At 40.6% G+C, this 27,381-nt stretch overlaps 1 protein-coding gene across 2 annotated transcripts in view; it reads left to right on the plus strand.

Annotated features, from left to right (window-relative positions):
- The window catches only part of KIF26B (kinesin family member 26B), a 500,361-nt gene that overhangs the window by 410,030 nt on the left and 62,950 nt on the right, over nucleotides 1–27,381 (plus strand). For both annotated transcript variants that reach the window (XM_067729537.1, XM_067729538.1), the window contains one exon: nucleotides 22,092–22,251. In XM_067729537.1, the coding sequence (XP_067585638.1) occupies nucleotides 22,092–22,251 (160 nt within the window). The remainder of the gene's footprint in view (nucleotides 1–22,091; nucleotides 22,252–27,381) is intronic.

Genomic DNA, 27,381 nt, shown 5'->3' on the forward strand with positions numbered 1-27,381 from the left:
GTTGCCCAAAGACTTGGAAACCGGTTTTCCTGGAGATAGCTCTTGGGGGCTTCTGTTCCCCCTTTCCGCATGGGGGAAGTGGAAGCTCCCTCCTCCCCCCATCTCGATGCCTTTGTTGGCCCAGTCTTCTGTTATTGTTCCTACTCCTTAGTTGTTGTTATTTAGTTCAGGTTTATGAGGTATAATTTAAATTCAGTAAAACTTACCCTTTTTATGTGTCGTTAAATGAATTTTGGCAAATCTGTTCAGTTGTGTACCCACCACCACTATCAAGATATAGAACAAAGCCATGGCTACAGAAAAGTCCTTCTTGCCTTACTAGTCAGTCCCCTTCCTAGCCCCTGGCAACCACTGATCAGATTTTTGTCCTTATAACCTTGCCTTCGTCCAGAACAACATGTAAATGGACTCATGTGGTCTATATGTGGCCCTTCAGTGTCTGGCTTCTTTCATTGAACATAACGCATTTGAGATGCATCCATGTTGCTACATGGACCAGTCATTCACCTGCATTGCTTGCCGCCTGCTCCTTTAGTTTTGACTGGGCCCAGAGATGCACCCCTACCCCTACTCCCAGGACTAAAATCTCACCAGATATCCTCGCTGGGGCCAGAGTTCCCCTAATGCAGTCTCAGACCCGCCTCCTTGGCTACCTGCACTGACTGCTGCCCAGGAATCAAGAGGCACTGGCCATCACTTGCACCCAGGGAGACGTACCAGCCGCAGATCAGATCGCTCTTGACAACCAGTGATGGTGATCGAGATCTGACTGGGGATGAGCAAACTATATTGAATGCGAGTCTTTCAGGGGAGGTGGATTCTCAATGAAGCGCTCGCGTCACGTACAGCACTCCCATTTAGAATAAATTGCTTAAAGAAGGAAGCAAGGGATTAGGATAGGGATGAAATGATCCAGACCTTTAAAATCTGTAACAGAATTTTTTTTTCTTTTCTTTTTTTTTTTTTTTTGCGGTACGCGGGCCTCTCACTGCTGTGGCCTCTCCCGTTGCGGAGCACGGGCTCCGGACGCGCAGGCTCAGCGGTCATGGCTCACGGGCCCAGTCTCTCTGCGGCATGTGCGATCTTCCCGGACCGGGGCACAAACCCGTGTCCCCTGCAGCGGCAGGCGGACTCTCAACCACTGCGCCACCAGGGAAGCCCTGTACAGAATTTGATCCACAGTTCTCCTAACGATCTGGGAGCTGGCTTTAAATCCTGCCCTCACTGATTTTTCTGAGTTATGTCTTAGCAGCATGAATGTGGGAATCTGAAAAATGTTTATTTTATTCTTTTAAGCTACCAATCATAATCATAATCAAAGCCTGCAGTGAATTCTTGTACTCTCAGCAGAGGGTGACTTGCAAAAGATCTGATTCTGGAGCCAAATGGCTTCCAAATGGCTCTGAGCAGAAAAGCTCAGGAGGGAAGGATAATCCCTCCCTCTAGGTTTCTAACCAAGTTAAAACAACTTGCTTTCAGGTTTTCACTTTCTTTCATGGTTCTGCTTTCAATTTGGAATCTGAAAGTAGAGAGGAATCTTGAAAACAAAGAAACAATTAAATTATTTCAACTATAAGAACTTAACGTATAGCTTCCACAAAAGTGTAGACTGGGACATTCCCTAAACCCAACAATCTACCCAAGTCCTCACCTAACAAATCTTGGGCACTTATTAAATATTTAACATCAAATTCATTTTCTTCCTATTTATAAATTGTGAAAGTGAATGGCTTTTAAATAATAAGTTCAGGTTAAAAGACAAGGCAGATGCTATTAATGGCCTCCAAAACCTAGTGAGGTACTTTCTAACGTATCTGTAGATGAGAACAAAGAAAAGGCAGGCATCCAGGCTGATGTGGGTGTTAGCCCCGAAGGACCTGGGGGCATCACCTGCCTGCTACAGTACCTGGCTTCCAGTGAGGAAGGGAATCCAGGCCAGAATGCACACAGCCTCCTAGCCCACGGCTTGCTTGACTCAGTGCCTTTATATCTGTTTAAAATATAATGAGGAGATTTGGAGTGTTGTTTAAAACGGAAATTTTGTTTACTTATATATAAGCAATAATCCCTGCGGACCTGGCAGCCAGAACTCCATTAAGGAAAAGTTTATTAATTAGTCCCCCTGCAGGGAAACAGAGCAGAGCGAGCTGCTGGTAACTGGCCATCAGAGGCCAGTGAAGATGCTGGATTCAGAGATCTCTGCTGCAAGAACTAAACACACCATGTGTATGTGGGCACCTGGAGCTTATACACATATATGCATTTTATAAACACACACGTACATACACATATGCACATATAAGTGGACAGACAAAAATGTTTACAACATGTCCAGGCAAGGTAGAAAAGAAAATTCTGTGTGGACGTATCACTGCTTTGCAGATAGCGCTGGGTTAAGCTTAAAATATTCCCTGCTTTAAAATCTTTGGAGCGTTAGTGGGGCTGATTCTTCACCTGTCGTGGAGCCTTCCCCTGCTTTGCAAAGCTATGTCTGTAAAGGCTTGAGATTCCCCTTGGGAACTGCAGCAATGGGGAAGGGACCCTAAAACCATGACAGTCAGGAGGTGCTCCTCATAAAGATGAGTGAATTAGGAGTCCAAAGCCAGATGCTACGAGTGATACTTCAGTGGAATACGTTCACAATACAGAATTTTCTAAGTCCTATTGATTAAGATGGTTTTTAAAAGCCTCACTTTGATGAGTCATCTAAGCTTGCAAGCAACTATTGCCCAGGACTGAGAATGACACTAGGTCTCTGATTTGTTCATTCACGTTATTGCCTCCAGGGGAAGTGTAGAGGCCAAGTGCGGACTGGGCTGGCTGTGTGTGCACCTGTGTACCAGCACCCGGGCATCCATCTGTGTGTGTGCACCTGAACCGCCGTGTGAGGACGTGGACATTCATCTCTGCCTGCACTCATCTGTTTACAAGTCTTATCTTGGTTTTCTTTTGACCACCAAACCCCTCTTTCCTATATCTTGGAATGGCTTGAATCAGCTGATGCCCTATCCAGGGCTGTGCTGTCTGTAGGACTCTAGAGATCCATTATTTGGGTGGTAGATGTAGGAAAAGGGATCTAGGAAGGAGCATTGCTTCTAAATGGTGCAGAACCGGGCCTCTGCTGTCCCGCATTGCAAAGCCCTGTGCAGCGAGGATGGCCACACATGGCGGGGCTACTTTAGGGCTCTCATGTTCCCCTTGGTCAACAGTGAAATGACAGTTTGATGTTTTTAGATTTTTGTAATACAATTTTTAAGATATTTGGCCAGGAGACAATTTTCCAAACCGTGCAGTGTGGAATTCCCACAGTGGTCTCTCATGGCCTTCCCACCACCTGCATCAGAGCAGCAGTTCCCAACCTCCTCTTGAAGCCTGAGACCCCTGCTCTACCTCTTTCAACAGATAACCAGCTTCCTGTTTAAGGAGAAGAAAGTCAGTCTGGCTATGACCTCAGCTTCTGTCCTCTTAGCATCAAACCTCCTTGTCCCTGTACCTCATTTTCCCCCACTCCTTTCCCATAGGTCTGCTTCCTCCCATCTCCTTGCCTTCCTTATCCTTTCCCCTTCTGCCTTTTCTGGGACCCCACCAATTGGGACTCCATCAATCGTCTTTTTGTGCTTTTATTTTCAGTCTCTCCTACCACTGAAGTCAGGGCTGTCTCATCTTGGAAGGAAGGGAGAGGAAGGAACAATAACGTCAACAATAAAAAAACCTTGTCTGTACCCTACTACCCCCTTGAGCTGCCTCCCCATAAGTCTTTCAGATTCTCCCCTCTGTGGAATATCTTTCTCCTTTAAGTCCCATAGCAGTTTGGGGGATGTGAGGCCACTGCCTTACTCACCTTATATCTCAGCCATTCTGGGCTTTCTAAGCCCCATCAGACTACAGGCTCCCTGAGGACAGGGTCCCCTGCCATCTGGCCCCCTGTCCTCCACAGCCTAGAGGTGTGCCTGCACATCAGACCTTACATGTCACACCACATGAAATGTGTGCTGTATGTTAAACAGTGAGTGAATTTCTCCATTACGTAGTTGCAGCTGTTTCAGAAAGAGAGCAACCATTCAATTACTTTTTGGGTAAGCAGGTGGTGTGAGTTCACAGCCCTGTTATACAACAGGGTCAGAAGGAGTTATCAGTTAAGGAGAAAGTTAGGTTAAAAAGGGAAATCATATAAAAGGATACATTCATGTCTTAAAACACTTTCAGCTTAAAACATACAATTGTGTGTTTATTCACCGGTCTTCTGATACAGGGCCATGGCTTTCTCTTTGAGATGAGTTTTCAGCTTCAGATTCTGACTTTTGTAAACCACACTCATTAATAATAGTCTGGTTTTTGCTTTCAATTTCTTCTGAGCAATTGAAGAACTTAAGAGACACTTGTGCAGCTAACTGGGTATAGACTTTCCCTAGATTCTTACAATTTTTTCTACTCTGTAATTTCTCATTCACACCTGACTCAGCATCTTTTTTCAAAAATTAACTCATTTTAATCACATCTTTCCAAAGCATTGATTTCAGGTTTTTTTTAGAAATATTAGCTCTCTTTACATAATCATATTTTATTGGTTTACATAATATTTGATTATATTTTTATTTATAATATCAAGTACAAGTGGCATAATTAGGTTTAGGAGGAAACCCAGCTGACCTGTTGATAAGTGTACAGCTCATGTTTTTGGTGCAAAAGTGCATAGACAAACTGGGAACAGCCAACACACCTCACAAGCATACAACGTGCTGTGGGCATCAGGCAGCGTGCCTGACACAGCTGACGGAGGGCCTTGGTTAACCTGGCCAAGTGGCAAGACCATGGTTCCCAAACTTTGCTGCACAAGAGAATCACCTGGGGAGATTTTCGGCTAACCCCAGTGCCTGTGTCGTACTCCAGACCAATTACATTAGAAAGCCTGGGAGTGGGAGCCAGGCATCTGTATTTTCTAAAGATTCCACGGTGATTCTGATATGCAGCAAAGTTTGGGAACCACTAAGTTATAGGAAAGTGAGTTAAAAGAGTTTCTACATGCTTTATAGTTAGCTCTGGATTTTTGTCTTAGATTCAGCATCTGAGATCTTATGAGATCTTAAGTGATTTATTTAGCATCTGTGAACCTCAGTTTCCTCATCTGTGTAAAATAGTGCCAGTTCTTGCACTACAGGATCATTGTAGGAATTAAGTGATTTTAGGAGAATTTAGCATTTCCTGGCACCATGAACATGAGTTGGGAGAGTCACTCAGGAGTGAATTAGTATATTGTTTCCTGTGGGAGAGTAAGGCATGTGGGTAATTTCATTTGGTCAAAGTCTAGACTTGAAATATACATATTCAAATATAAATAGTCTCAAGGCAGACTGGGTTATGTTCTAAACCTTGAAGCTGTGACCTCAGAAATCTGAAAAGTCCATGAGGAACCTGCTTCTTACCTGCCATTAATTATCACCTATTTTGTTCATTGATTCTAGAACTTCTTTCTCTCCAGCCACCTGCAGTCATGGAAATTCATGGTCACAGCAGGTGGCCTGTGCTCACTCACTTTGTACCATTTCAGATTTAGCACCATGTGTGAAGTTCAGAATTCTGTGACTAGTGAAACTCCAGTGGATATAGAGCAAAGTTGATTTTCCATTGTTAAAAATGTGACTCTCATTGTGACTCATGCAGGTATAATTATAGGTATTTTAAAATATTATTCTTCAGCACAGTCTAAACTGTGCCTTTTGTTCTCTGTGTTCTGTTTTACTACATGCACATTATGCATTTTATTCCATTACATCAAATGGACTACTGAAAGTCCAAATTGGTCCCTGTCTTTGCCCTTTAATCTGTGGAGCGAATGAAATATCTGAGCCTCTCCTGTCTATATAATTAGGTTGCAAAACAGATGACAGTTTGCTTTAAAAATAACTATTTCCCTTGCACACTGCCGTGGACTGATCTTGCATGATACAAAATGGGATAAAAGAGAAGTAACATATTATGTCTTTCCTTTTAAGGATTTTAAAAAAATTAATTTTACTTATTTATTTTTTTAACATCTTTATTGGAGTATAATGCTTTACAATGGTGTGTTAGTTTCTGCTTTATAACAAAGTGAATCAGCTATACATATACATATATCCCCATATCTCCTCCCTCTTGCGTCTCCCTCCCACCCTCCCTATACCACCTCTCTAGGTGGTCACAAAGCGCGGAGCTGATCTCCCTGTGCTATGCGGCTGCTTCCCACTAGCTATCTATTTTACATTTGGTAGTGTATATATGTCCATGCCACTCTCTCACTTCGTCCCAGCTTACCCTTCCCCTTCCTCATGTCCTCAAGTCCATTCTTGAGGGTTCAGATGTAGATCTGCATCTTTATTCCTGTCCTGCCCCTAGGTTCTTCATAAACTTTTTTTTTTAGACTCCATATATATGTGTTAGCATATGGTATTTGTTTTTCTCTTTCTGACTTACTTCACTCTGTATGACAGACTCTAGGTCCATCCACCTCACTACAAATAACTCAATTTTGTTTCTTTTATCGCTGAGTAATATTCCATTGTGTATATGGGCCACATCTTCTTTATCCGTTCATCTGTCCATGGACATTTAGGATGGTTCCATGTCCTAGCTATTGTAAATAGTGCTGCAGTGAACTTTGTGGTATGTGTCTCTTTTTGAATTATGATTTTCTCTAGGTATATGCCCAGTAGTGGGATTGCTGGGTCGTATGGTAGTTCTATTTTTAGGTTTTTTTTTTTTTTTTTTGCAGTACGCGGGCCTCTCTCTGTTGTGGCCTTTCCCGTTGCAGAACACAGGCTCCGGACGCGCAGGCTCAGCGGCCATGGCTCACGGGCCCAGCCGCTCCGCGGCATGTGGGATCTTCCCGGACTGCTGCATCGGCAGGCAGACTCTCAACCACTGCGCCACCAGGGAAGCCCTATTTTTAGATTTTTAAGGAACCTCCATACTGTTCTCCATAGTGGCTGTACCAGTTTACATTCCCACCAACAGTGCAAGAGGGTTCCCTTTTCTCCGCACCCTCTCCAGCATTTATTGTTTCTAGATTTTTTGATGATGGCCGTTCTGACTGGTGTGAGGTAATACCTCACTGTAGTTTTGATCTGCATTTCTCTAATGATTAGTGATGTTGAGCATCCTTTCATGTGTTTGTTGGCAGTCTGTATATCTTCTTTGGAACAATGTCTATTTAGGTCTTCTGCCCATTTTTGGATTGGGTTTTTTGTTTTTTTGATATTGAGCTGCATGAGCTGCTTGTAAATTTTGGAGATTAATCCTTTCTCAGTTGCTTCATTTGCAAATATTTTCTCCCATTCGGAGGATTGTCTTTTCATCTTGTGTATGTTCTCTTTTCCTTGCTATATTTTCCTTGAATTTTTCTTGCATTTTATTTATTTTTTATAGAGCAGGTTCGTATTAGTTATCTATTTTATACATATTAGTGTATATATGTCAATCCCAATCTCCTAATTCATCCCACCACCATCGCCCTTCCACACCCACTTTCCCCCCTTGGTGTCCATATGTGTGTTCTCTACATCTGTGTCTCTATTTCTGCCTTTCAAACCGGTACCTGTACCATTTTTCTGGATTCGACATATATGCATTAATATACGATATTTGTTTTTCTCTTTCTGCTCTTTATTTATTTTTGTTTTTATTTCCATTTCTCTAGGAGGTGGGTCAGAAAGGATCTTGCTGTGATTTATGTCATAGAGTGTTCTTCCTATGTTTTCCTCTAAGAGTTTGATAGTGTCTGGCCTTACATTTAGGTCTTTAATCCATTTTGAGTTTATTTTTGTGTATGGTGTTAGGGAGTGTTCTAATTTCATTCTTTTAAATATAGCTGTCCAATTTTCCCAGCACCACTTATTGAAGAGACTGCCTTTTCTCCACTGTATATTCTTGCCTCCTTTATCAAAGATAAGGTGACCATATGTGTGTGGATTTATCTCTGTGCTTTCTATCCTGTTCCACTGATCTATATTTCTGTTTTTGTGCCAGTACCATACTATCTTGATTACTATAGCTTTATAGGATAGTCTGAAGCCCAGGAGCCTGATTACTCCAGCTCCGTTTTTCTTTCTCAAGATTGCTTTGGCTCTTCAGGTCTTTTGTGTTTCTATACAGATTTTGAAATTTTTGTTCTAGGTCTATGAAAAATGCCATTGGTAGTTTGAGAGGGATTGCATTGAATCTGTAGATTGCTTTGGGTAGTATAATCATTTTCACAATGTTGATTCCTCCAATCCAAGAACATGGTATATCTCTCCATCTGTTTGTATCATCTTTAATTTCTTTCATCAGTGTCTTATAGCTTTCTGCATACAGGTCTTTCATCTCCTTAGGTAGGTTTATTCCTAGGTATTTTATTCTTTTTGTTGCAATGGTAAATGGGAGTGTTTCCTCAATTTCTCTTTCAAATGTGTTATCATTAGTGTATAGGAATGAAAGAGATTTCTATACATTAATTTTGTATCCTTCTACTTTACCACATTCATTGATTAGCTCTAGTAGTTTTCTGGTAGCATCTTTAGGATTCTCCATGTATACTATCATATCATCTGCAAACAGTGACAGCTTTACTTCCTCTTTTCCGATTTGGATTCCTTTTATTTCTTTTTCTTCTCTGCTGTGGCTAAATCTTCCAAAGCTCTGTTCAATAACAGTGGTGAGAGTGGACAACCTTGTCTTCTTCCTGATCTTAGAGGAAAAGCTTTCAGTTTTTCACCATTGAGAATGATGTTGGCTGAGCGTTTGTCATATATGGCCTTTATTATGTTGAGGTAAGTTCCCTCTGTGCCTACTTTCTGGAAGGTTTTTGTCATAAATGGGTGTTGAAGTTTTTCAACAGCTTTCTCTTCATCTACTGAGATGATCATATGGTTTTTCTCCTTCAGTTTGTTAATATGGTGTATCACATTGATTGATTTGCGTATATTGAAGAATCCTTGCATTCCTGGGATAAACCCCACTTGATCATGGTGTATGATCCTTTTAATATGCTGTTGGATTCTGTTGGCTAGTATTTTGTTGAGCATTTTTGCATCTTTGTCCATCAGTGATATTGGCCTGTAGTTTTCTTTCTTTGTGACATCCTTGTCTGGTTTTGGTATCAGGGTGATGGTGGCCTCGTAGAATGAGTTTGGGAGTGTTCCTCCCTCTGCTATATTTTGGAAGAGTTTGAGAAGGATAGGTGTTAGCTCTTCTCTATATGTTTGATAGAATTCACCTGTGAAGCCATCTGGTCCTAGGCTTTTGTTTGTTGGAAGATTTTTAATCACAGTTTCAATTTCAGTGCTTGTGATTGGTCTGTTTATATTTTCTATTTTTTCCTGGCACAGTCTCGGAAGGTTGTGCTTTTCTAAGAATTTGCATGTAGTTGCTTACAGTAATCTCTCATGATCCTTTCTATTTCTTCAGTGTCAGTTGTTACTCCTCCTTTTACATTTCTAATTCTATTGATTTGCGTCTTCTCCCTTTTATTTGTGATGAGTATGGGTGACGGTTTATCAATTTTGTTTATCTTCTCAGAGAACCAGCTTTTAGTTTTATTGATCTTTGCTGTCGTTTCCTTCATTTCTTTTTCACTTATTTCTGATCTGATCTTTATGATTTCTTTCCTTCTACTAACTTTGGGGTTTCTTTGTTCTTCTTTCTGTGATTGCTTTAGGTGTAAGGTTAGGTTGTTTATTTGAGATGTTTCGTTTCTTGAGGTAGGATTATATTGCTATAAACGTCCCTCTTAGAACTGCTTTTGCTGCATCCCGTAGCTTTTGAGTCGTCGTGTTTTCATTGTCATTTGTTTCTAGGTATTTTTTTTATTTCTTCAGTGATCTCTGGTTATTTAGTAGTGTATTGTTTAGCCTCCATGTGTTTGTACTTTTTACATATCTTTTTCCTGTAATTGATATCTAATCTCATAGCATTGTGGTCGGAAAAGTTACTTGATACGATTTCAATTTTCTTAAATTTACTAAGGCTTGATTTGTGACCCAAGATATGATGTATCTTGGAGAATGTTCCATGAGCACTTGAGAAGAAAGTGTATTCTGTTGTTTTTGGTTGGAATGTCCTATAAATATCAATTAAGTCCATCTTGTTTAATGTATCATTTAAAGCTTGTGGTTCCTTATTTATTTTCATGTTTGATGATCTGTCCATTGGTGAAAGTGGGGTGTTGAAGTCCCCTACTATTACTGTGTTACTGTCGATTTCCCCTCTTATGGCTGTTAGCATTCGCCTTATGTATTGAGGTGCTCCTATGTTGGGTGCATAAATATTTACAATTGTTTTATCTTCTTCTTGGGTTGATCCCTTGATCATTATGTAGTGTCCTTTTTGTGTCTTGTAAAGGTCTTTATTTTAAAGTCTATTTTGTCTGATATAAGAACTGCTACTCCAGCTTTCTTTTGATTTCCATTTGCATGGAATATCTTTTTCCATACCCTCCCTTTCAGTCTGTATGTGTCCCTAGGTCTGAAGTGTGTCTCTTGTAGACAGCATATATACGGGTCTTGTTTCTGTATCCATTCAGCCAGTCTATGTCTTTTGGTGGGAGCATTTAATCCATTTACATTTAAGTAACAGCATATATACAGGTCTTGTTTCTGTATCCATTCAGCAAGTCTATATCTTTTGGTGGGAGCATTTAATCCATTTATATTTAAGGTAGTTATCGATATGTATGTTCCTATTACCGTTTTCATAATTGTTTCGGGTTTGGTATTTTAGGTCTTTTCCTTCTCTTGTGTCTCCTGCCTGGAGAAGTTCCTTTAGCATTTGTTGTAAAGCTGGTTTGGTGATGCTAAATTCTCTTAGCTTCTGCTTGTCTGTAAAGGTTTTAATTTCTCTGTCAAATCATAATTAGATCCTTGCTGGGTAGAGTAATCTTGGTTGTAGGCTTTTCCCTTTCATCACTTTAAATATGTCCTGCCACTCCCTTCTGGCTTGCAGAGTTTCTACTGAAAGATCAGCTGTTAACCTTATGGGGATTCCCTTGTATGTTATTTGTTATATTTCCCTTGCTGCTTTTAATATTTTTTCTTTGTGTTTAATTTTTGATAGTTTGATTAATATGTGTCTTGGCATGTTTGTCGTTGGATTTATCCTGTATGGGACTCTCTGTGCTTTCTGGACTTGATTAACTATTTCCTTTTCCATATTAGGGAAGTTTCCACCATAATCTCTTCAAATATTTTCTCAGTGCCTTTCTTTTTCTCTTCTTCTTCTGGGACCCCTATCATTCGAATGTTGGTGTGTTTAATGTTGTCCCAGTGGTCTCTGAGACTCTCCTCAATTCTTTTCATTCTTTTTTCTTTATTCTGCTCTGCAGTAGTTATTTCCACTATTCTATCGTCCAGGTCACTTATCCATTCTCCTGCCTCAGTTATTCTGCTATTGATTCCTTCTAGAGAATTTTTCATTTCCTTTTTTGTGTTGTTCATCATTGTTTGTTTGCTCTTTAGTTCTTCTAGGTCCTTGTTAAATGTTTCTTGTATTTTTTCCATTCTATTTCCAAGATTTTGGATCATCTTTACTATCTTTACTCTGAATTCTTTTTCAGGTAGACTGCCTATTTCCTCTTCATTTGTTAGGTCTGGTGGGTTTTCACCTTGCTCCTTCATCTGCTGTGTGTTTCTCTGTCTTCTCATTTTGCTTAACTTACTGTGTTTGGGGTCTCCTTTTTGCAGGCTGCAGGTTCATTGTTCCCGTTGTTTTTGGTGTCTGTCCCCAGTGGCTAAGCTTTGTTCAGTTGGTTGTGTAGGCTTCCTGGTGGAGGGGACTAGTGCCTGAGTTCTGGTGGATGAGGCTGGATCTTGTCTTTCTGGTGGTCAGGACTGCATCCGGTTATGTGTTTGGGATGTCTGTGAACTTATTATGATTTTAGGCAGCCTCTCTGCTAACAGGTGGGGTTGTGTTCCTGTCTTGCTAGTTGTTTGGCATAGGGTGTCCAGCACTGTAACTTGCTGGTCGTTGAGTGGAGCTGGGTCTTAGTGTTTAGATGGAGATCTGTGGGAGAGCTTCCGCCATTTGATATTTCATGGATCTGGGAGGTCTCTGGTGGACCAATGTCCTCAATTCAGCTGTCCCACCTCAGAGGCACAGGCCTGACACCCGGCCAGAGCACCAAGACCCTGTCAGCCACATGGCTCAGAAGAAAAGATAGAAAAAAAGAAAGAAAGAAAAATAAAATAAAGTTATTGAAATAAAAAAATTTTAAAGTATTAAAAATTAAAAAGTAATAAAAAAAAGAAAACTGAAGAAAGAAAGAAGAGAGCAACCAAACCAAACAACAAATCTACCAATGATAACAAGTGCTAAAAATTATACAAAAACAACCCAAAAAACTGGCCAGACAGAACCCTGGGCCAAATGGTAAAAGCAAAGCTATACAGGTAAATTCATGCAAAGAACCATAAACATACACACTCACAAAAAGAGAAAAAGGAAAAAAATATATATATCTATATATAAAAAAAAGGAAGAGAGCAACCAAATCAATCAACAAATCTACCAATGATAATAAACTCGAAATACTAAACTAAGGTAAATATAAAACCAGAAACAAATTAGATGCAGACAGCAAACACCAAGTCTACAGTTACTCGCAATGTCCACTGCCTCAATTTTGGGATGATTCAGTTGTCTATTCAATTATTCCACAGATGCAGGGTACATCAAGTTGCCTGTGGAGATTTAATCCGCTGCTCCTGAGGCTGCCTGGAGAAATTGCCCTTTCTCTTTTTGTTCACACAGCTCCTTGGGTTCAGCTTTGGATTTGGCCCTGCCTCTGCGTGTAGGTCGCCTGAGGGCGTCTGTTCCCCGCCCAGACAGGAAGGGGTTAAAGTAGCAGCTGATTATGGGGCTCTGGCTCCCTCAGTCCGGGGAGAGGGAGGTGTACGGAATGCGGGGCAGCCTGCGGCGGCAGAGGCCAACATGACATTGCAACAGCCTGAGGTGCTCTGTGTGTTCTCCCAGAGAAGTTTTCCCTGGATCACGGGACCCTGGCAGTGGCGGGCTGCACAGCCTCCCGGGAGGGGAGGTGTGGATAGTGACCTGTGCTTGCACACAGGCTTCTTGGTGGCTGCAGCAGCAGCCTTAGCGTTTCACGCCTGTCTCTGGTGTCCGGCTGATAGCCGCGGCTCATGCCCATCTCTGGAGCTCATTTAGGCGGTACTCTGAATCCCCTCTCCTTGTGCACCCCGAAACAATGGTCTCTTGTCTCATAGGAGGTTCCAGACCTTTTCCTGGACTTCCTCCCAGCTAGCTGTGGTGCACTAGGCCCCTTTAGGCTGTGTTCACGCAGCCAACCCAGTCCTCTCCCTGGGATCTGACCTGCGAAGCCGGACCCTCAGCTCCCAGCCCCCACCTGCCGCAGCAGGTGAGCAGACAAGCCTCTGGGGCTGGTGAGTGCTGGTCGGCACCAATCCTCTGTGCGGGAATCGCTCCACTTTGCCCTCTGCACCCCTGTTGCTGCGCTCTCCTCCATGGCTCCAAAGCTTCCCCTCCACCATCTCCGCCAGTGAAGGGGCTTCCTAGTGTGTGGAAACTTTTCCTTCTTCACAGCTCCCTACCAGAGGTGCCGGTCCCATCCCTATTCTTTTGTCTCTGTTTTTTCTTTTTTCTTTTGCCCTACCCAGGTACGTGGGGAGTTTCTTCCCTTTTGGGAGGTCTGAGGTCTTCTGCCAGCATTCAGTAGGTGTTCTGTAGGGGTTGTTCCACATGTAGATGTATTTCTGGTGTATTTGTGGGGAGAAAGGTGATCTCCACGTCTTACTCTTCCGCCATCTTGATGGTCTCTCACCCTTTTAAGGATTTTTATTGAGGAATAGTTGGAGGTAAACAAAATATAACATCCTTAATGTGGAAAATTCTTTGCCACAGGTGTACCAGAGCCACTGGAGGGCCTGCAATGAAATGTTGTGCTTTCTTTAAACCTTTATCACTGTTTTTCTCAGTACTTGATGTGGAAGTTGAGGGTGGGATGGGCAGAGAGACAAGGTTGGGCTCAGGACAGTGTTTCCCAGACATTTTCCTTGCTCTCCTGCATCAGCACTGTCCTGTGGACTCTGCCTGCAGATGTGTGAGCTTCCAGACACTGCCCGCATGCGCCTTGCACACCCAGCAGAACCCAGACACACCCTCATCCCACGCCCTGCATCAGCCTTCTCAGCCAACCCCTTTTCCACCTTGTCCCAGGTGACCTGGCTTCTCCAACAGCTTTGGGAAGTCACCATTTCTACCTTTGCTGTTTTCCTTCCATGCAGAGTAGAAAGCAGAGGGAATAGTGGCTGTCCTAGAGCAATAGGAGGTGGGCCAGTTCTGATGGTGTGGGCTGCGTCACCCTGGAAAGGTAGGAATCCAGAGGCCTGAGAAGTAGGAGTCTGCTGCTGCCTGGGGATTGGAGGCAGGAAAGGGAGATGATCCAGGAGCTCGGGTGATGTGCTGAGGGCCACACTCCCCTGGGCCAGTGGGGCTTAGGACAAAAAGGCAGCTCGTAGCTCCTGCTGTCCCCAGAACTGGCTGAGGCCACATGGTGTAGGATGAGGAGTATATGTCTTAAAGGTTTGAATTCTAGCTCTACCATGATCTTGGGCATATTTCCTTTTTTTTTTTTTTAATAGCTTTAATGAGATATACTGTAGATACAATAATCCACACATACTTAAAGTATATAATTTGATAAGTTTTGTCATATGTATATACCCATGCAATCAAGATGTTGAACATATTCATCACCCCCAAAAGTTTCTTTGGGACCTTTTGAAATCACTCCCTCTAGCTCCTTTTCCTTCCCGCTCCCCATACCCAGGTAACCACCACTGAACTCGGCTTCAGTTCCTATACATTAGTTTGCATTTCCTAGAATTTTATATAAATGGAATTCTATCACACAGTCTGTACTATTTTGAGTAGCTTCTTTCACTTAGCGTAATTATTTTGAGATTTACTTTGTTGCATGTATCAATAGTTCATTTATTTATATTTCTAAGTAGTAATCCATTGTCTGGATGACCACAGTTTGCCTGTCTATTCATGTGCTGATGGACGTTTGTTTTATTTCCAATTTGGGTATTACAAATAAAAGTACCATACCCATTCATGTACAAATCTTTATATGGACATATATTTCCTTTTCTTTGGGGTGAATACCTAGACAAACTGGAATAGTTGGACCATACATGAATTTATAACTTTTTAAGAAACTGCCAACCTGTTCCCCAAGATGACCACACCATTTTATATTCCCACTAGCAGTACATGAGCATTCCAGTTCCTCCACATCCTCACCAACACTTAGTATGGCCAGTCTTTTCAATTTTAGCCTTTTATATGATAGATATGAAGTCGTATCTCACTGTGGTTTTAATTTGCATTTCATTAATGACCAGTGATGTTTAGCATCTTTTCATGTCCTCATTTGAAATCCATACATCTTTGGTGAGGTGTCTTTTGCCCTTTTTAAAATTGTTTTTTGTCTTACAGTTAAGTTTTGAGAGTTCTTTATGTACTCTGGTTATAAGTCCTTTATCAGATATATGACTTGCAAATACTTTCTCCCAGTCTGTGGCTTATCTTTTTACTCTCTTAACAGTGTATTTTGAAAACTATGAATATTCAAGGTTAATGAAGTTCAATTTATCTCTGTGTCTTTTATGAATCATGTTTTTAGCATCATATCTAAGAAATGTATGCCTAACCCAAGATCAAAAATGTGTCATATTATGCTTTCTTCTTGAAGTTTTATAATTTTATATTTTACATTTAGGTCTTTGATCCATTTTTAGTTAATTTGTATATATTTTTATGCATTAAAGTTTTTTATATGGCTATATCATTTGCTGTAGAAACTATCCTATCTATACTAAATTACCTTCTCAACTTTGTCAAAAATTGTCCATATTTATGCAGGCTTATTTCTGGACTCTCTATTCTACTCCATTGATCTATTTTTTTAATCTTTACACCAATACCACACTGTCTTGATTATGGTGGATTTATAATAAGTCTTAAGATACTGTTAGCCATAACAGTATGAGAAAACCATAATTCAAAAACAGTCATGTACCACAATGTTCGCTGCAGCACTATTTACAATAGCCAGGACATGGAAGCAACCTAAGAGTCCATCGACAGGTAAATGGGTAAAGAAGATGTAGCACATATATACAATGGAATATTACTCAGCCATAAAAAGAAACGAAACTGAGTTATTTGTAGTGAGGTGGATGGACCCAGAGTCTGTCATACAGAGTGAAGTAAGTCAGAAAGAGAAAAACAAATACATATATATGGAATCTAAAAAAACAAAATGGTTCTGATGAACCTAGGGGCAGGACAGGAATAAAGACACAGACGTAAAGGATGGACTTGAGGACACAGGGAGGGGGAAGGGTAAGCTGGGATGAAGTGAGAGAGTAGCACTGACATATATACACTACCAAATGTAAAATAGATAGCTAGTGGGAAGCAGCTGCATCACACAGGGAAGTCTGCTTGGTGCTTTGTGACCACCTAGAGGGGTGGCATAGGGAGGGTGGGAGGGAGATGCAAGAGGGAGGGGATATGGGTATATATGTATACATATAGCTGATTCACTTTATTATACAGCAAAAACTAACAGAACATTGTAAAGCAATTATACTCCAATAAAGATGTTTAAAAAAAAGAAAGAGGGCTTCCCTGGTGGCGCAGTGGTTGAGAGTCCGCCTGCCGATGCAGGGGACATGGGTTCGTGCCCCGGTCTGGGAAGATCCCACATGCCACGGAACGGCTGGGCCCGTGAGCCATGGCCGCTGAGCCTGTGCGTCCGGAGTCTGTGCTCCGCAACGGGAGAGGCCACAAGAGTGAGAGGCCCGCGTACGGCAAAAAAAAGAAAGATACTGTTAGCCTTCCAACTTGGTGCTTAGTTTATAAAATTGTTTTTTGGCTATTCTAGCTCCTGTGCATTTGCATATAAATTTTAGAGTCAGCTTCTGAATTGATTTTGTTGAATCACTTTCTACCACAAAAGCCTGCTGGGATTTTTTCATTGGGTTTTCATTGAATCTATAGATCACTTTGGAGAGAATTAACATCTTAATATTGAGTCTTCCGACCTATGAACACAGTTTATCTCTCTATTTTTTCAGGTCTTTATTAGTTTTTCTCAGGTGTGTTTTGTAGTTTTCAGTATACATATCTTTTGTCAGATTTATCCTTAAGTATTTAATATTTTTGATGTTATTGTAAAAGATATTTTTAAATTTCAATTTCCAGTTGTTTGTTACTGGAAATTGTATTTAGAAGTTGTATTTAGAAATACAGTTGATCTCTGTCTGTTAATCTAGTATCCTGCAACCTTGCTAAACTCAATTATTAGTTCTAGTCGCTTTTTTGTGGATTCCATTAGATTTTCTACATAGATAATCATGTAATCTGCCAATTAAGACAGTTTGACTTATTTCTTTCCAGTCTGGATACCTTTTATTTCTTTTTCTTGCCTATTGAACTGGCTAGAACCTCCAGTACAATGTTGAATTGAAATGGTCAGAGTGAACATCCTTGTCTTGTTCCTGATCTTGGGAGGCATTTAGTTTTCTACCATTAAGAATGCCATTAGCTGTAGGTTTTTCCTAGACACTTTTTATCAAACTGAGGATATCACCTTCAATTTATATTTTGCTGAGCATTTTTATCAGTAGTGGATGCTGGAGTTTGTTAAATGCTTTGACTGCATCTACTGAGAGAATCATTTTTCTTTTTGGTTTGTTAATATGGTAATATCTGTTAAAATTATAATGATAGATCAATTTTTTGTTAACCAACCTTGTATTCCTCGGATTAGTCCCACTTACTCATGGTATAAAATGCTTTTAATATGTTCCTAGATACAGTTTTATAGTATGGTTCACTAATATTTTGTTTAGAAATTTTGCATCATTGTTCATGAGGGATATTGGTCTTCAACTTTTTTTCTCGTAATATCTTTGTCTGTTTTGGGTATCAGTGTAATCCTGGCCTCATAGAATTAATTGGGAAGTTGTCTCTCCTATTTAATTTTCAGGAAGAATTTGTGTAGAATTGATATTATTTCCTCCTTGAATGTGTGATAGAATTCTCCGGTGCAGTTAAAGGCACTGCTTTCCCTGTGGAAAAGTTGTTAACTACAGATTCTATTTCTTTAATGGATGTAGAGCTATTCACATTATCTATTACTTCTTGAATGAGCTTTGGTACTTTGTATCTTTCAAGAAATTTGTTCATTCTTCCAAGTTGTCTAATTTCCTGGTGTAATGTTTCTTTATTGCCCTTTTTATATTTGTAGAAACTGTAGTGAGGCCACCTCTTTTGTTCTTGACATTGGTGATTTGTGTCTTCTCTTTCTTTGCTGATCAGTCATGCTAGGGATTTATCAATTTTATTGATCTTGAAGAACCAGCTTTGGATGTCATTGGTTTTCCCTATTGTTTTTTTAATTTTTTTATGTCATTGATTTCTGCTTTTATATTAATTATTTCCTTTCTGCTATTTAGTCTTTAATTTGCTCATCTTTTTCTAATTTACTAAAATGGAAGCTGAGGTAATTGATTTGAGACCTCTTGTTTTCTGATATAGGCATTTAATGGTATGAATTCCCTCCTAAGTACTTCTTTAAAGGCATCTTACTAATTTGGATATGTTGTGTTTTCATTTTCATTCACTTAAAAACACTTTCTAATTTGCTTTTTGGTTTCTTCTTTGACCCTAAGTTATTTTGAGCTGTTGAGTTTCAAAATATTTAGGGATTTTCCAGGTATCTTTCTGGATTGACTTCTAATTTAACTCTAGTGTGTCAGAAAACATAGTATGAATGACGTGAATCCTTTGAAATTTATTTAGACTTATTTTATGTACCAGAATACGGTCTATCCTGTTAAATGTTCTGTGTGCAATTCAAAAGAATGTGTATTCTGCTGTTGTTGGGTTGAGTGTTAAACAAATGTCAAGTAGAATGAATTGGTTGATAGTTGTTCAGATCTTCTATATCCTTACTGGTTTTCTGTCTGCTTATTATATCAATTATTGAGAAAGGGGTATTTGAAATCTCCAACTGTAATTCTGGACTTGCCTGTTTATTCTTGCAATTTTATCAGATTTTACTTCACGTACTTGAACTTCTGTTATTAGATACATAAACACTTGTATTGTTATGACCGCTTGATGAATTGTGCCCTTTATCATTATAAAATGGCTCGCTTTCCCTCTAGCAATATTTTTGTCCTAAGTCTCTTTTGTTTGATATTGATATAGCCGCCCCCAGCTTTCTTATGGCTACTGTTTGCATGGTATAGCCTTTTCCATACTTACATTTTCAACCTATTGTTTCTGTATATCTGAAGTGCACTTCTCATAGGTAACATATAGTAGAGTCTTGCTTTTTTATCAAATCTGACAATATCTACTTTCCAATAAGGGTATTCAGACAGCTTACATTTAATGGGATTCTTCATATGGTGTGTTCCAAAGTATTATTTTTCTCTATGTTTTCTATTCAACCCGTCTGTTCTTTGTTCTCCTTTTTATTTTATTTGCTTTCTTTTGAATTTATTGAGCACTGTAAATGATTCACTTTATATCCTTTGTTGGCCTTTTAGTTGTAACTCTTTATTATTTAGTGATTGCTGTAGGATTTATTGTATACATCTTTAAGTTATCACAGTCTACTTTTAAGCGATATTATACCACTTCATGTCTAGAATAAGAACCTTACAATAGAGTACTTTCATTTCTCCACTCCTAACCTTTGTGTTATTGTTGTCAAACATTTTAATTTTGCATATGTTATAGCCCACATGTTACATTGTTGTTATTTTTGCTTTAACAGTCAATTAGCTTTTAAGGAGATTTAAATAAGAGGAGGATAGCATGTATTTATTCACATAGTTGTCATTTCCAAAGCTCTTCATTCTTTTGTGTATATCCTTTGTGATGAATTCTTTCAGCTTTTTTAAGTCTGAAAAAGTCTTTATTTCCCTTTTATCTGAGAATGATATTCTGGTTGGATGTACAACTCTAGGTTGGCAGTTTTCAGTACTTTAAAAATGTTGCTCCATTGTCTTCTCACTTGTATTATTTCCAAGAAATCTGCCATCATCTTATCTTTGTTCCTTTACATGTAGCATAATTTTTTTCCTCTGGTTATTTTCAAGATTTTTTCCATCATCACTAGTTTTAACCCATTTGATTATTATATGCTTTAGTGTAGTTTTCTTCATGTTTCTTGTGCCAGGGGATCATTGAGCTTCTTGGATCTGTGGGTTTATAGTTTTCATTAAATTTGGGAAAGTATTGACCACTGTTTCTTTAAATATTTTATCTGCACCACCCTCTGTGTCTTTCCCTTCAGGGACTTCAATTGCACACATATTAAGACACTTGAAGTAGTCCTATAGCTCTTTTTTTTAATCGGTTTCTGGTTGTTTGTTTTAAAATTTTATCTCTGTACTTCATCTTGGATCATTTTTATTGCTATATTGTCAAATTCACCAATCTTTCTTTTTGCAATGTCTAATACGCTGTTAATCCCAACCAGTGTATTTTTCATCTCATACAATGTAGTTTTTATCTCTAAAGATTGAATTTGTATCTTTTTAATACATTCCATGTCCCTATTTAACGTTTTTAATGTTTGAAATAACATCATAACTGTTTTAATGTCCTTCTCTGTTGATTCTAATATCTGTGTCAGTTCTGGGTTGGTTTCAATGATCTCTTCATTATAGCTCTCATTTTCTTGCTTCTTTTTGATTGGTTATTTTTGATTGGGTGCTGGACATTTCTTTATTTTTTTAATGTTTTTAATCTTTGTTTGGGGATGCAGTTGTTTAGAAACAGTTTGATCCTTTATGGCCTTACTTTTAAGATTTGTTAAGGTGGAACCCAGTCAGTTCTCAGTCTAGGGCTAAGTGTTCCTGACTACTGAAGCCAGACCCTTGCGGGTACCCTGCCCAGTGCCCTGTGAATCTTGAGGTTTTCTAGTCCGGCTGTTGGGAACAAGCAGTATTCCTGGCCTTGTGTGAGTCCTGTGCGCTATTACTTCTAATCTTTTCCAGTGGTTAGTTCCCCAGCCATGGGTAGTTTCATCACTCTGTGCTGATCAGTACTAGGTTGAATACTTGAGAAGACCTACTACAAATCTCCAGAGTTCTCTCCTCTCCAGCACTCTGTCCTGGAAATGTTGCTACCTTGGCCTCCCTGGACTCTCAGCTCTAGCTCCTCAGTTCAGAGAGTCTGCCAGGCTCCACCTGAGTTCCCTCTCTCTGAGCCATGGCCCGAAAACTCTGTCAGTGCAGTAAGCTGGGAAACGGCTAGTGCTCACCTCCCTGACTTCCCACCTCTCCAGGATCACTGTCTTTTGCTGTTTGATGTCTAGTGTCTTGCAAACGGTTGTTTTACACATTTTATTCAGTTTTTGGTTTTTTCCGGTAAGGGGAAAGATCTGGTCGCTGTTACTTCCTCTAGGCCAGAAGTGGAAGTTCTCATGAGCAAGTTTGTGATTTTCCCAGGGGAACTGAATGAGACTGATGTTTGTGCAGCACCTGGCACTTGGCAGGTACTCAGCAAATATCTGGGTGTTCCCTGACTCTGCACCTGGTTGTTCATTCTTCCTGGTTTTACTTTGGGTTATCAACATGATTCCTGGCTGAGCTTTAGGTCACGGTCTCTATGACAGTCCATCAAAGCGGATAATCACTTATGGGCTATTTATGTTTTAATATCATCAGTTTCAGAATCCTGCTACACAAAGAAGATGAAGGTAAATGTAGACATTTACCTTCTCTGTGAAATTTCATCTAATTCAGCCTACATGAATTATTCATTTATTTATAGTAGAAATATCAGTAGGTTTTAGAAGATCAGGGATGTGTGGTGGACAGAATTTAAGAGGACCATGCTATTTGTTACCCCTGCATAATTTTGAGGGGGTTTCCTACTAGGCCATGAACTTCAACCTTTTATTTCCTCTTTTGTCCCATCAGATTTCCTGAGGAGCTATATGAAGGACAGATGAATGTTTGCCAGAACTTAACCACTTCTTTCTTCTCTTGTCTTCTCTCCTGTGACAGTGTCTGGAGGCCGCAGCCGCCTGCACCTCATTGATCTTGGCAGCTGTGTGAAAGCTCTTAGCAAAAATCGGGAAGGAGGCTCAGGACTGTGCCTCTCACTGTCTGCTCTGGGCAATGTCATCCTGGCTCTCGTCAATGGCAGCAAACACATCCCATACAAGTAAGTGACTCTTCTACTCAAAGAATGGGATGAGGAAAGCATGGTGCGAGGGCTGTGTGTGGGATTCTCTGACCAGTGTCATCTGGGGAGAGTTGTACTACAGAGGTACAGTATGGACCACATTGTTAGTTCAGTGCCAGAAACCAGACTTCACTAACAATTGTGTAATGCATGATCTTCCAAATTCAAAAGCTACAGAAATATTTAAATTTACCCCAACGCTAACATTAGGCTGCTCAAGTCAGAAATAAGAAGAAGTTATCTCAGTTGAGGTCTCCAATCACAATTGCCATTGGTAGATTATTGTCACCATTGTACAGTTGCTTTATAGTGATGAGAGCAAGGGCCATAAGATTGAATTACCCTTCCCTTAGGAATAGGGCTGCCATATTTAACCAATAAAAATATGGGATACACAGTTACATTTGAATTTCAGATAAACAACAAGTAGTTTTTAGTATAAGCCTCCCCCCAGTGTTGCATCAGCTATATGGGCATCCTGTATTTTATCTAGTAGTCCTATTTAGGAGAACTTAAAAAGCTTGGGGAATTACCACCCACCATCCTATGCAGATGTTTATTTCACTTCCAAGATCCTTTTCCTCTTTCTGTTGCTGCTCCATGAAGATGAAATTAGAACTTCTCCTATGTCTGGAAGAGCCAGAGACTTGCCATATCATCTGTGCTCATGAATGGCCCAGCCCTGGAGCCACCCCTCACCACGATCACCCCAACTCGTCTTTGTCATTGGACAATGTGATGATGGGATGATGGGTACTCTCCTGTTTTTTCAAGCCCTGCCAATGTCCAGCTGCACCTTCCACTAGCTGAACCTTCCTTCACATCTCATAAACTGAGGGTTATAGCTGTATATCTTATCTATATCACAAGGGTAAAAGGCTCAGAGTGATATGTGTATGAAAGTTTTTTGTGAAATGTGTAACACTCTAGTCAATAACCAATAATGATAATGTGGTTGAGCCTATCCTCGCCTATTTAAATGGAAATAACACCTACCTTACCGAGTTGCCTTGAGGATTAAGCAAATATACAGTACATAGAATCATTTTTGTTTAATCTGTAGGATCCTACAAAATATAAATTACTGTTGTGTAGGACGGAAAAGGCAAGTCGGGCAGTTTGTTCTACAATCGCTGAGGTTCAGGACAAGTCCTTGAGCTCTCCTTCCCCTCTGCCCTAAGCTGATGCCAACACTGTGCCTTTATTCTCCACCAGGAAGCCCATTACTAGACTACTTTAGGAGCTTAAATAGAGATTATAATCTTGTCTGTCTCAATTCTTGAAATTTGGAATCCTGGGATAAACCCAGAAACGGCTTTTCTACCCCTTGTGAGGATTCTTTTCTCTGAGAAAAAATTCAATAGAAGGTTTATATAGTTTCATTCAGTATCATTTCTGCAGTTGAATAAAGTCAACTTGTGATTACAAGGAAAGAGAGAAAGAGAGGAAGGAAGGATGGAAGGAAGGAAGGGAGGGAGGGAGGGAAAGCAGGAGGGAGGAAAAGAAAGAAAGAGGAAAGAAAGAAAGAAAGGAAAGAGAGAGAGGGAGGGAGGGAGGAAAAGAAAGAAAGAGGAAAGAAAAAAAGAAAAAAAAAGGAAGGAAGGAAAGGAAGGAAGGAAGAAAGAAGAAAGAAAAGAAAGAAAGGAAAGGAAAGAGAGAAGAGAGGGAGGGGAAAAAAAAAGGTCTGCAGAGGTACTGTCAAGGTTGGAGATCTTAGAAAGGAAAGAGTTATCAGGCCTCATTGGTTTCCCTGTCCATAAAAAGGGAAGCATGTCTATTAATGTAATAACTTAATAGATCATGGCATAGACAGAGTTCAAAATACCACCTTATAAGGTCACTGATTATGTATTTTACTTACATTATTTCTGTAAAGTGACATACTTTTATGATTTCAATAGTTGAATTGATGGTAGGAGGGATGGATGAATGCAAGCATATGAAATTACTTTTACTTTAGATAAAGTAACTTCTTTTCGGTTCCAGTTGGGTTTTATTATAAACCTAAAGGGAAACATTAAGAATTGTTTTTATTAGTAGTTCAAGGTCTCTTGTTAAATTAAACATATCTAACATCAGCTAGCCACAACGACCAGCTACCTGCCCACTTGGGAGGGCTGACAAAGTGTGAAAACTCCACTCACCATTCTCTGCAGACATCTGTCTGCTTCAGTTCCCTTCCTTCCCTTCTGGCTCCGAGGGAGTGGTGATTAAAGCGTTTCTATGTCTGAAGTTGGCACAGACGTAACATAAATGTGGTGTCTATGTAAGACACAGGCATAGAGTTGTCCCCCACCATCAGGATCCTCCTAGGGATCTTGCAGAGTTGCCCACTGCTTGATGCCAGGAAACATGGTGGCCTGGCCATGCGGCCAGCTCTGTCCTCCCCGAAACATTTGTTGACAGTGCACTTGTACAGCCAGTTCTATCAGCCCTCCGTCCTTAATGCCCATCATTGTGTGTAAGCTTTCAAAGACCCTTGCTGTAATATCGTTTCAGATTCTCAGCCACAGCATATATTCAATATTTGGTTCTGCAAATACATTTGCAAAGTGATTCATCAACTAGAAACTATCCTCTTTCGAGGCACAGGAAGATAAGGCAAAGATTAACTCAGATCACCCAGCCAGCTGGTGGCAGGATCAAACCGCATCACTTTTCACAGCCTCAGAGACCTTGGCAGTTTGTTGCCAATCCACTCCCCCCAACCTCATCAAGCTCTGTAATATATTAGCTGCCTTTGCTCTGCACAGCATGAGGTCTTCAGCACAGCAGACTGGCCCAGATTTCTTTTATCAGTTCAGTCGGCGCTCCAAAGCCACATCACATGGCATTTGTTAGCGTACTAAACACCTTTCCCATGTTAAACCTTGTCTTTGCAGTAGGTTCCTAAGACAGGGAAGCTTTTCTGCCCTTGCAGTTTCCTCTTATTCCTGTTCACTTACAGGAAAAAACGGAAAACCAAACTCCGTTCGCTACCTTCCCCCACTCTTCCAAAACACAAAAACCCACTCACGTTTGTCACCCTGGACACTTCTGTGCTTGGAACCTGCATCATTTGTGTTTGCTTCTGGGAAATTAACTGGAATGTGCACAGAGGGGATGTAGCCTGTCCTCGTTTCTCTTCATCATCGTTCCAGACTCTGTCATGTGAGCAAGCCTGAAAGCGAGTTTGTATTCATTACCCATCACAGGTGCTCCCACGGGCACTCTTAGGTGTGCTCTCAGTGGTTTTGACTTTGCAAATGATATTGCCTTTAGATATGACACATGCAAGTGCAGAACAGGTTCCCAGCCTCAGCCACGACATAGCACAGGCTCACCGACCAATCCAAGTGCTATAAATCAATCCCAAATGGTGACACCATTCAGAAAAGCATTCAGGGACAGCAGGGAGACCACCGAGGGCTCCAGCCTCCTAGTCAGTTCTGCACTGACAGGCTGCACAAAACTCCCTAACTTTGGGGAACCTCTTGTCTAGGGGAAGCTGTCATAGTCCTAAGCATGTTGACAGTTCATTTGCCAATTTCCTTCCGTCGCTCAGCCATTTATTATTCCTCAACACTTCTTGGGCACTAAGGTTGTAGGAGCCTTCCCTTCGATAGATGAGAAAAATTAGGCAGAGACGTCGAAATGAATTCCCATGCCAAAAACAAGCGTTGCAGGCACACACCACTAGAACTGGTGCCCAGAAGGGCCACCACAGGAATCTGGCAGTGTGCCCTTAGCTTTGGCTAAAGTGCTGTTAGATCCCAGCTGATCTGCAGGACTACAGTCTTTCCAGAGACTTGGAAATTCTAACGACCCCCAAGTTCTCTCGGAATAGAATTTTTCGTCCCTTTTAGATGTCTGGTAAGGCGAAGCATACCCTTCACACTTACTTTAAGCCTGAAACATTTTTCCTTCATTTGTAACTGTTATTCCATTTGGATAAATAATGACTTTAATAGGTCAAACGGTCTATCTGATTATTTGCCAACAAGATGCTGTCCTCTGTTTCTAAACAACAGATATGTTATCATGTCCCGGCTTCCGTTGAACAAGAGGTCATGGAAAGTCATTCTGTGACCCTCTCGGGTTGTGTCTGTCTGAGATGCTGTCCCCAAGTAGCTTGAAGCGTGGTTCTGCATGAACAATCCCATGATCGAATTGGTGCTCGATGCCTCTCTTTTAGGGTTTTGGTCTGTGTGGTTCAGACCAAGACGAAATCCTTGTGTTTTGGAATCTGTCACTGACATACTCTGGGGCTCAGGCAGCTGACTTCCTCACGCCCTTGTTCTCTCTGGAGAAGCAGGTGGAACCTGAGGCAGTTTGCTGTCACGAGCTTCAGTCTGCAGGCCAACACCACTGCAGGGGCCACTTTAGAAGCGGTTGTTCTACAAAAGTGATAAGGATGCCTGTCATCAGGATCTGGAACGGAGGCACTTTTCCTCCTAAGGCCCTAGTGAGGAGTCAGGCACTAAGGTCACGTTTAAGAGAAAAGCAGCATCAGAGCACAGCATTTCATTCAAACCAGCAAGCATCACTAGAGACTCAAATTCAAGTTGGTGACTTATGGAGAAATGACAGTTTGTAAACAGAGGCGACTTTTTCAAAATGTTAACACCTCTTCTCATCCATGCTGGAACCTGCAGGCCTAAGATGTCATAAGGCCTTCACAGGACTTGCATCTCTGAAGAATGTGGACGTTCCCATGCCTTGCTTTGAGAAATATTTCCCCCCAGTAGCCATTTAAATACCGGGTTTGTCTCTGCTTTCTCAGAACTGGAAACCCACTCAGTGTCTGGGAAGCTAGAGAAAGGAGCTCATGACCGATATGAGCTACAATACTCAGTTCCCCTGACTCACACAGGAGACAAAAGGTTTGTCCCTCGTGACTCAAATGCATATTATTTACAAAATGAAATTAAATAGATATTTTCCAGGAAAAATGCAAAGGAATATCAATTCTGCAGATTTATTTAAGATAGCATGTAATGGAGAGCAGCTCTGTGTAAGAATCTTCGTGTGTGTGTGTGTGTGATATGAGACACATACATATGCATGTTTAGCAACCTGTAAATGTACATTAATGCTGTATTATCTCCTCCTGATTTACAGGGAGAACAT

This window comes from Pseudorca crassidens, chromosome 2, assembly GCF_039906515.1.
Source record: "Pseudorca crassidens isolate mPseCra1 chromosome 2, mPseCra1.hap1, whole genome shotgun sequence".
NCBI lineage: Eukaryota > Metazoa > Chordata > Mammalia > Artiodactyla > Delphinidae > Pseudorca > Pseudorca crassidens.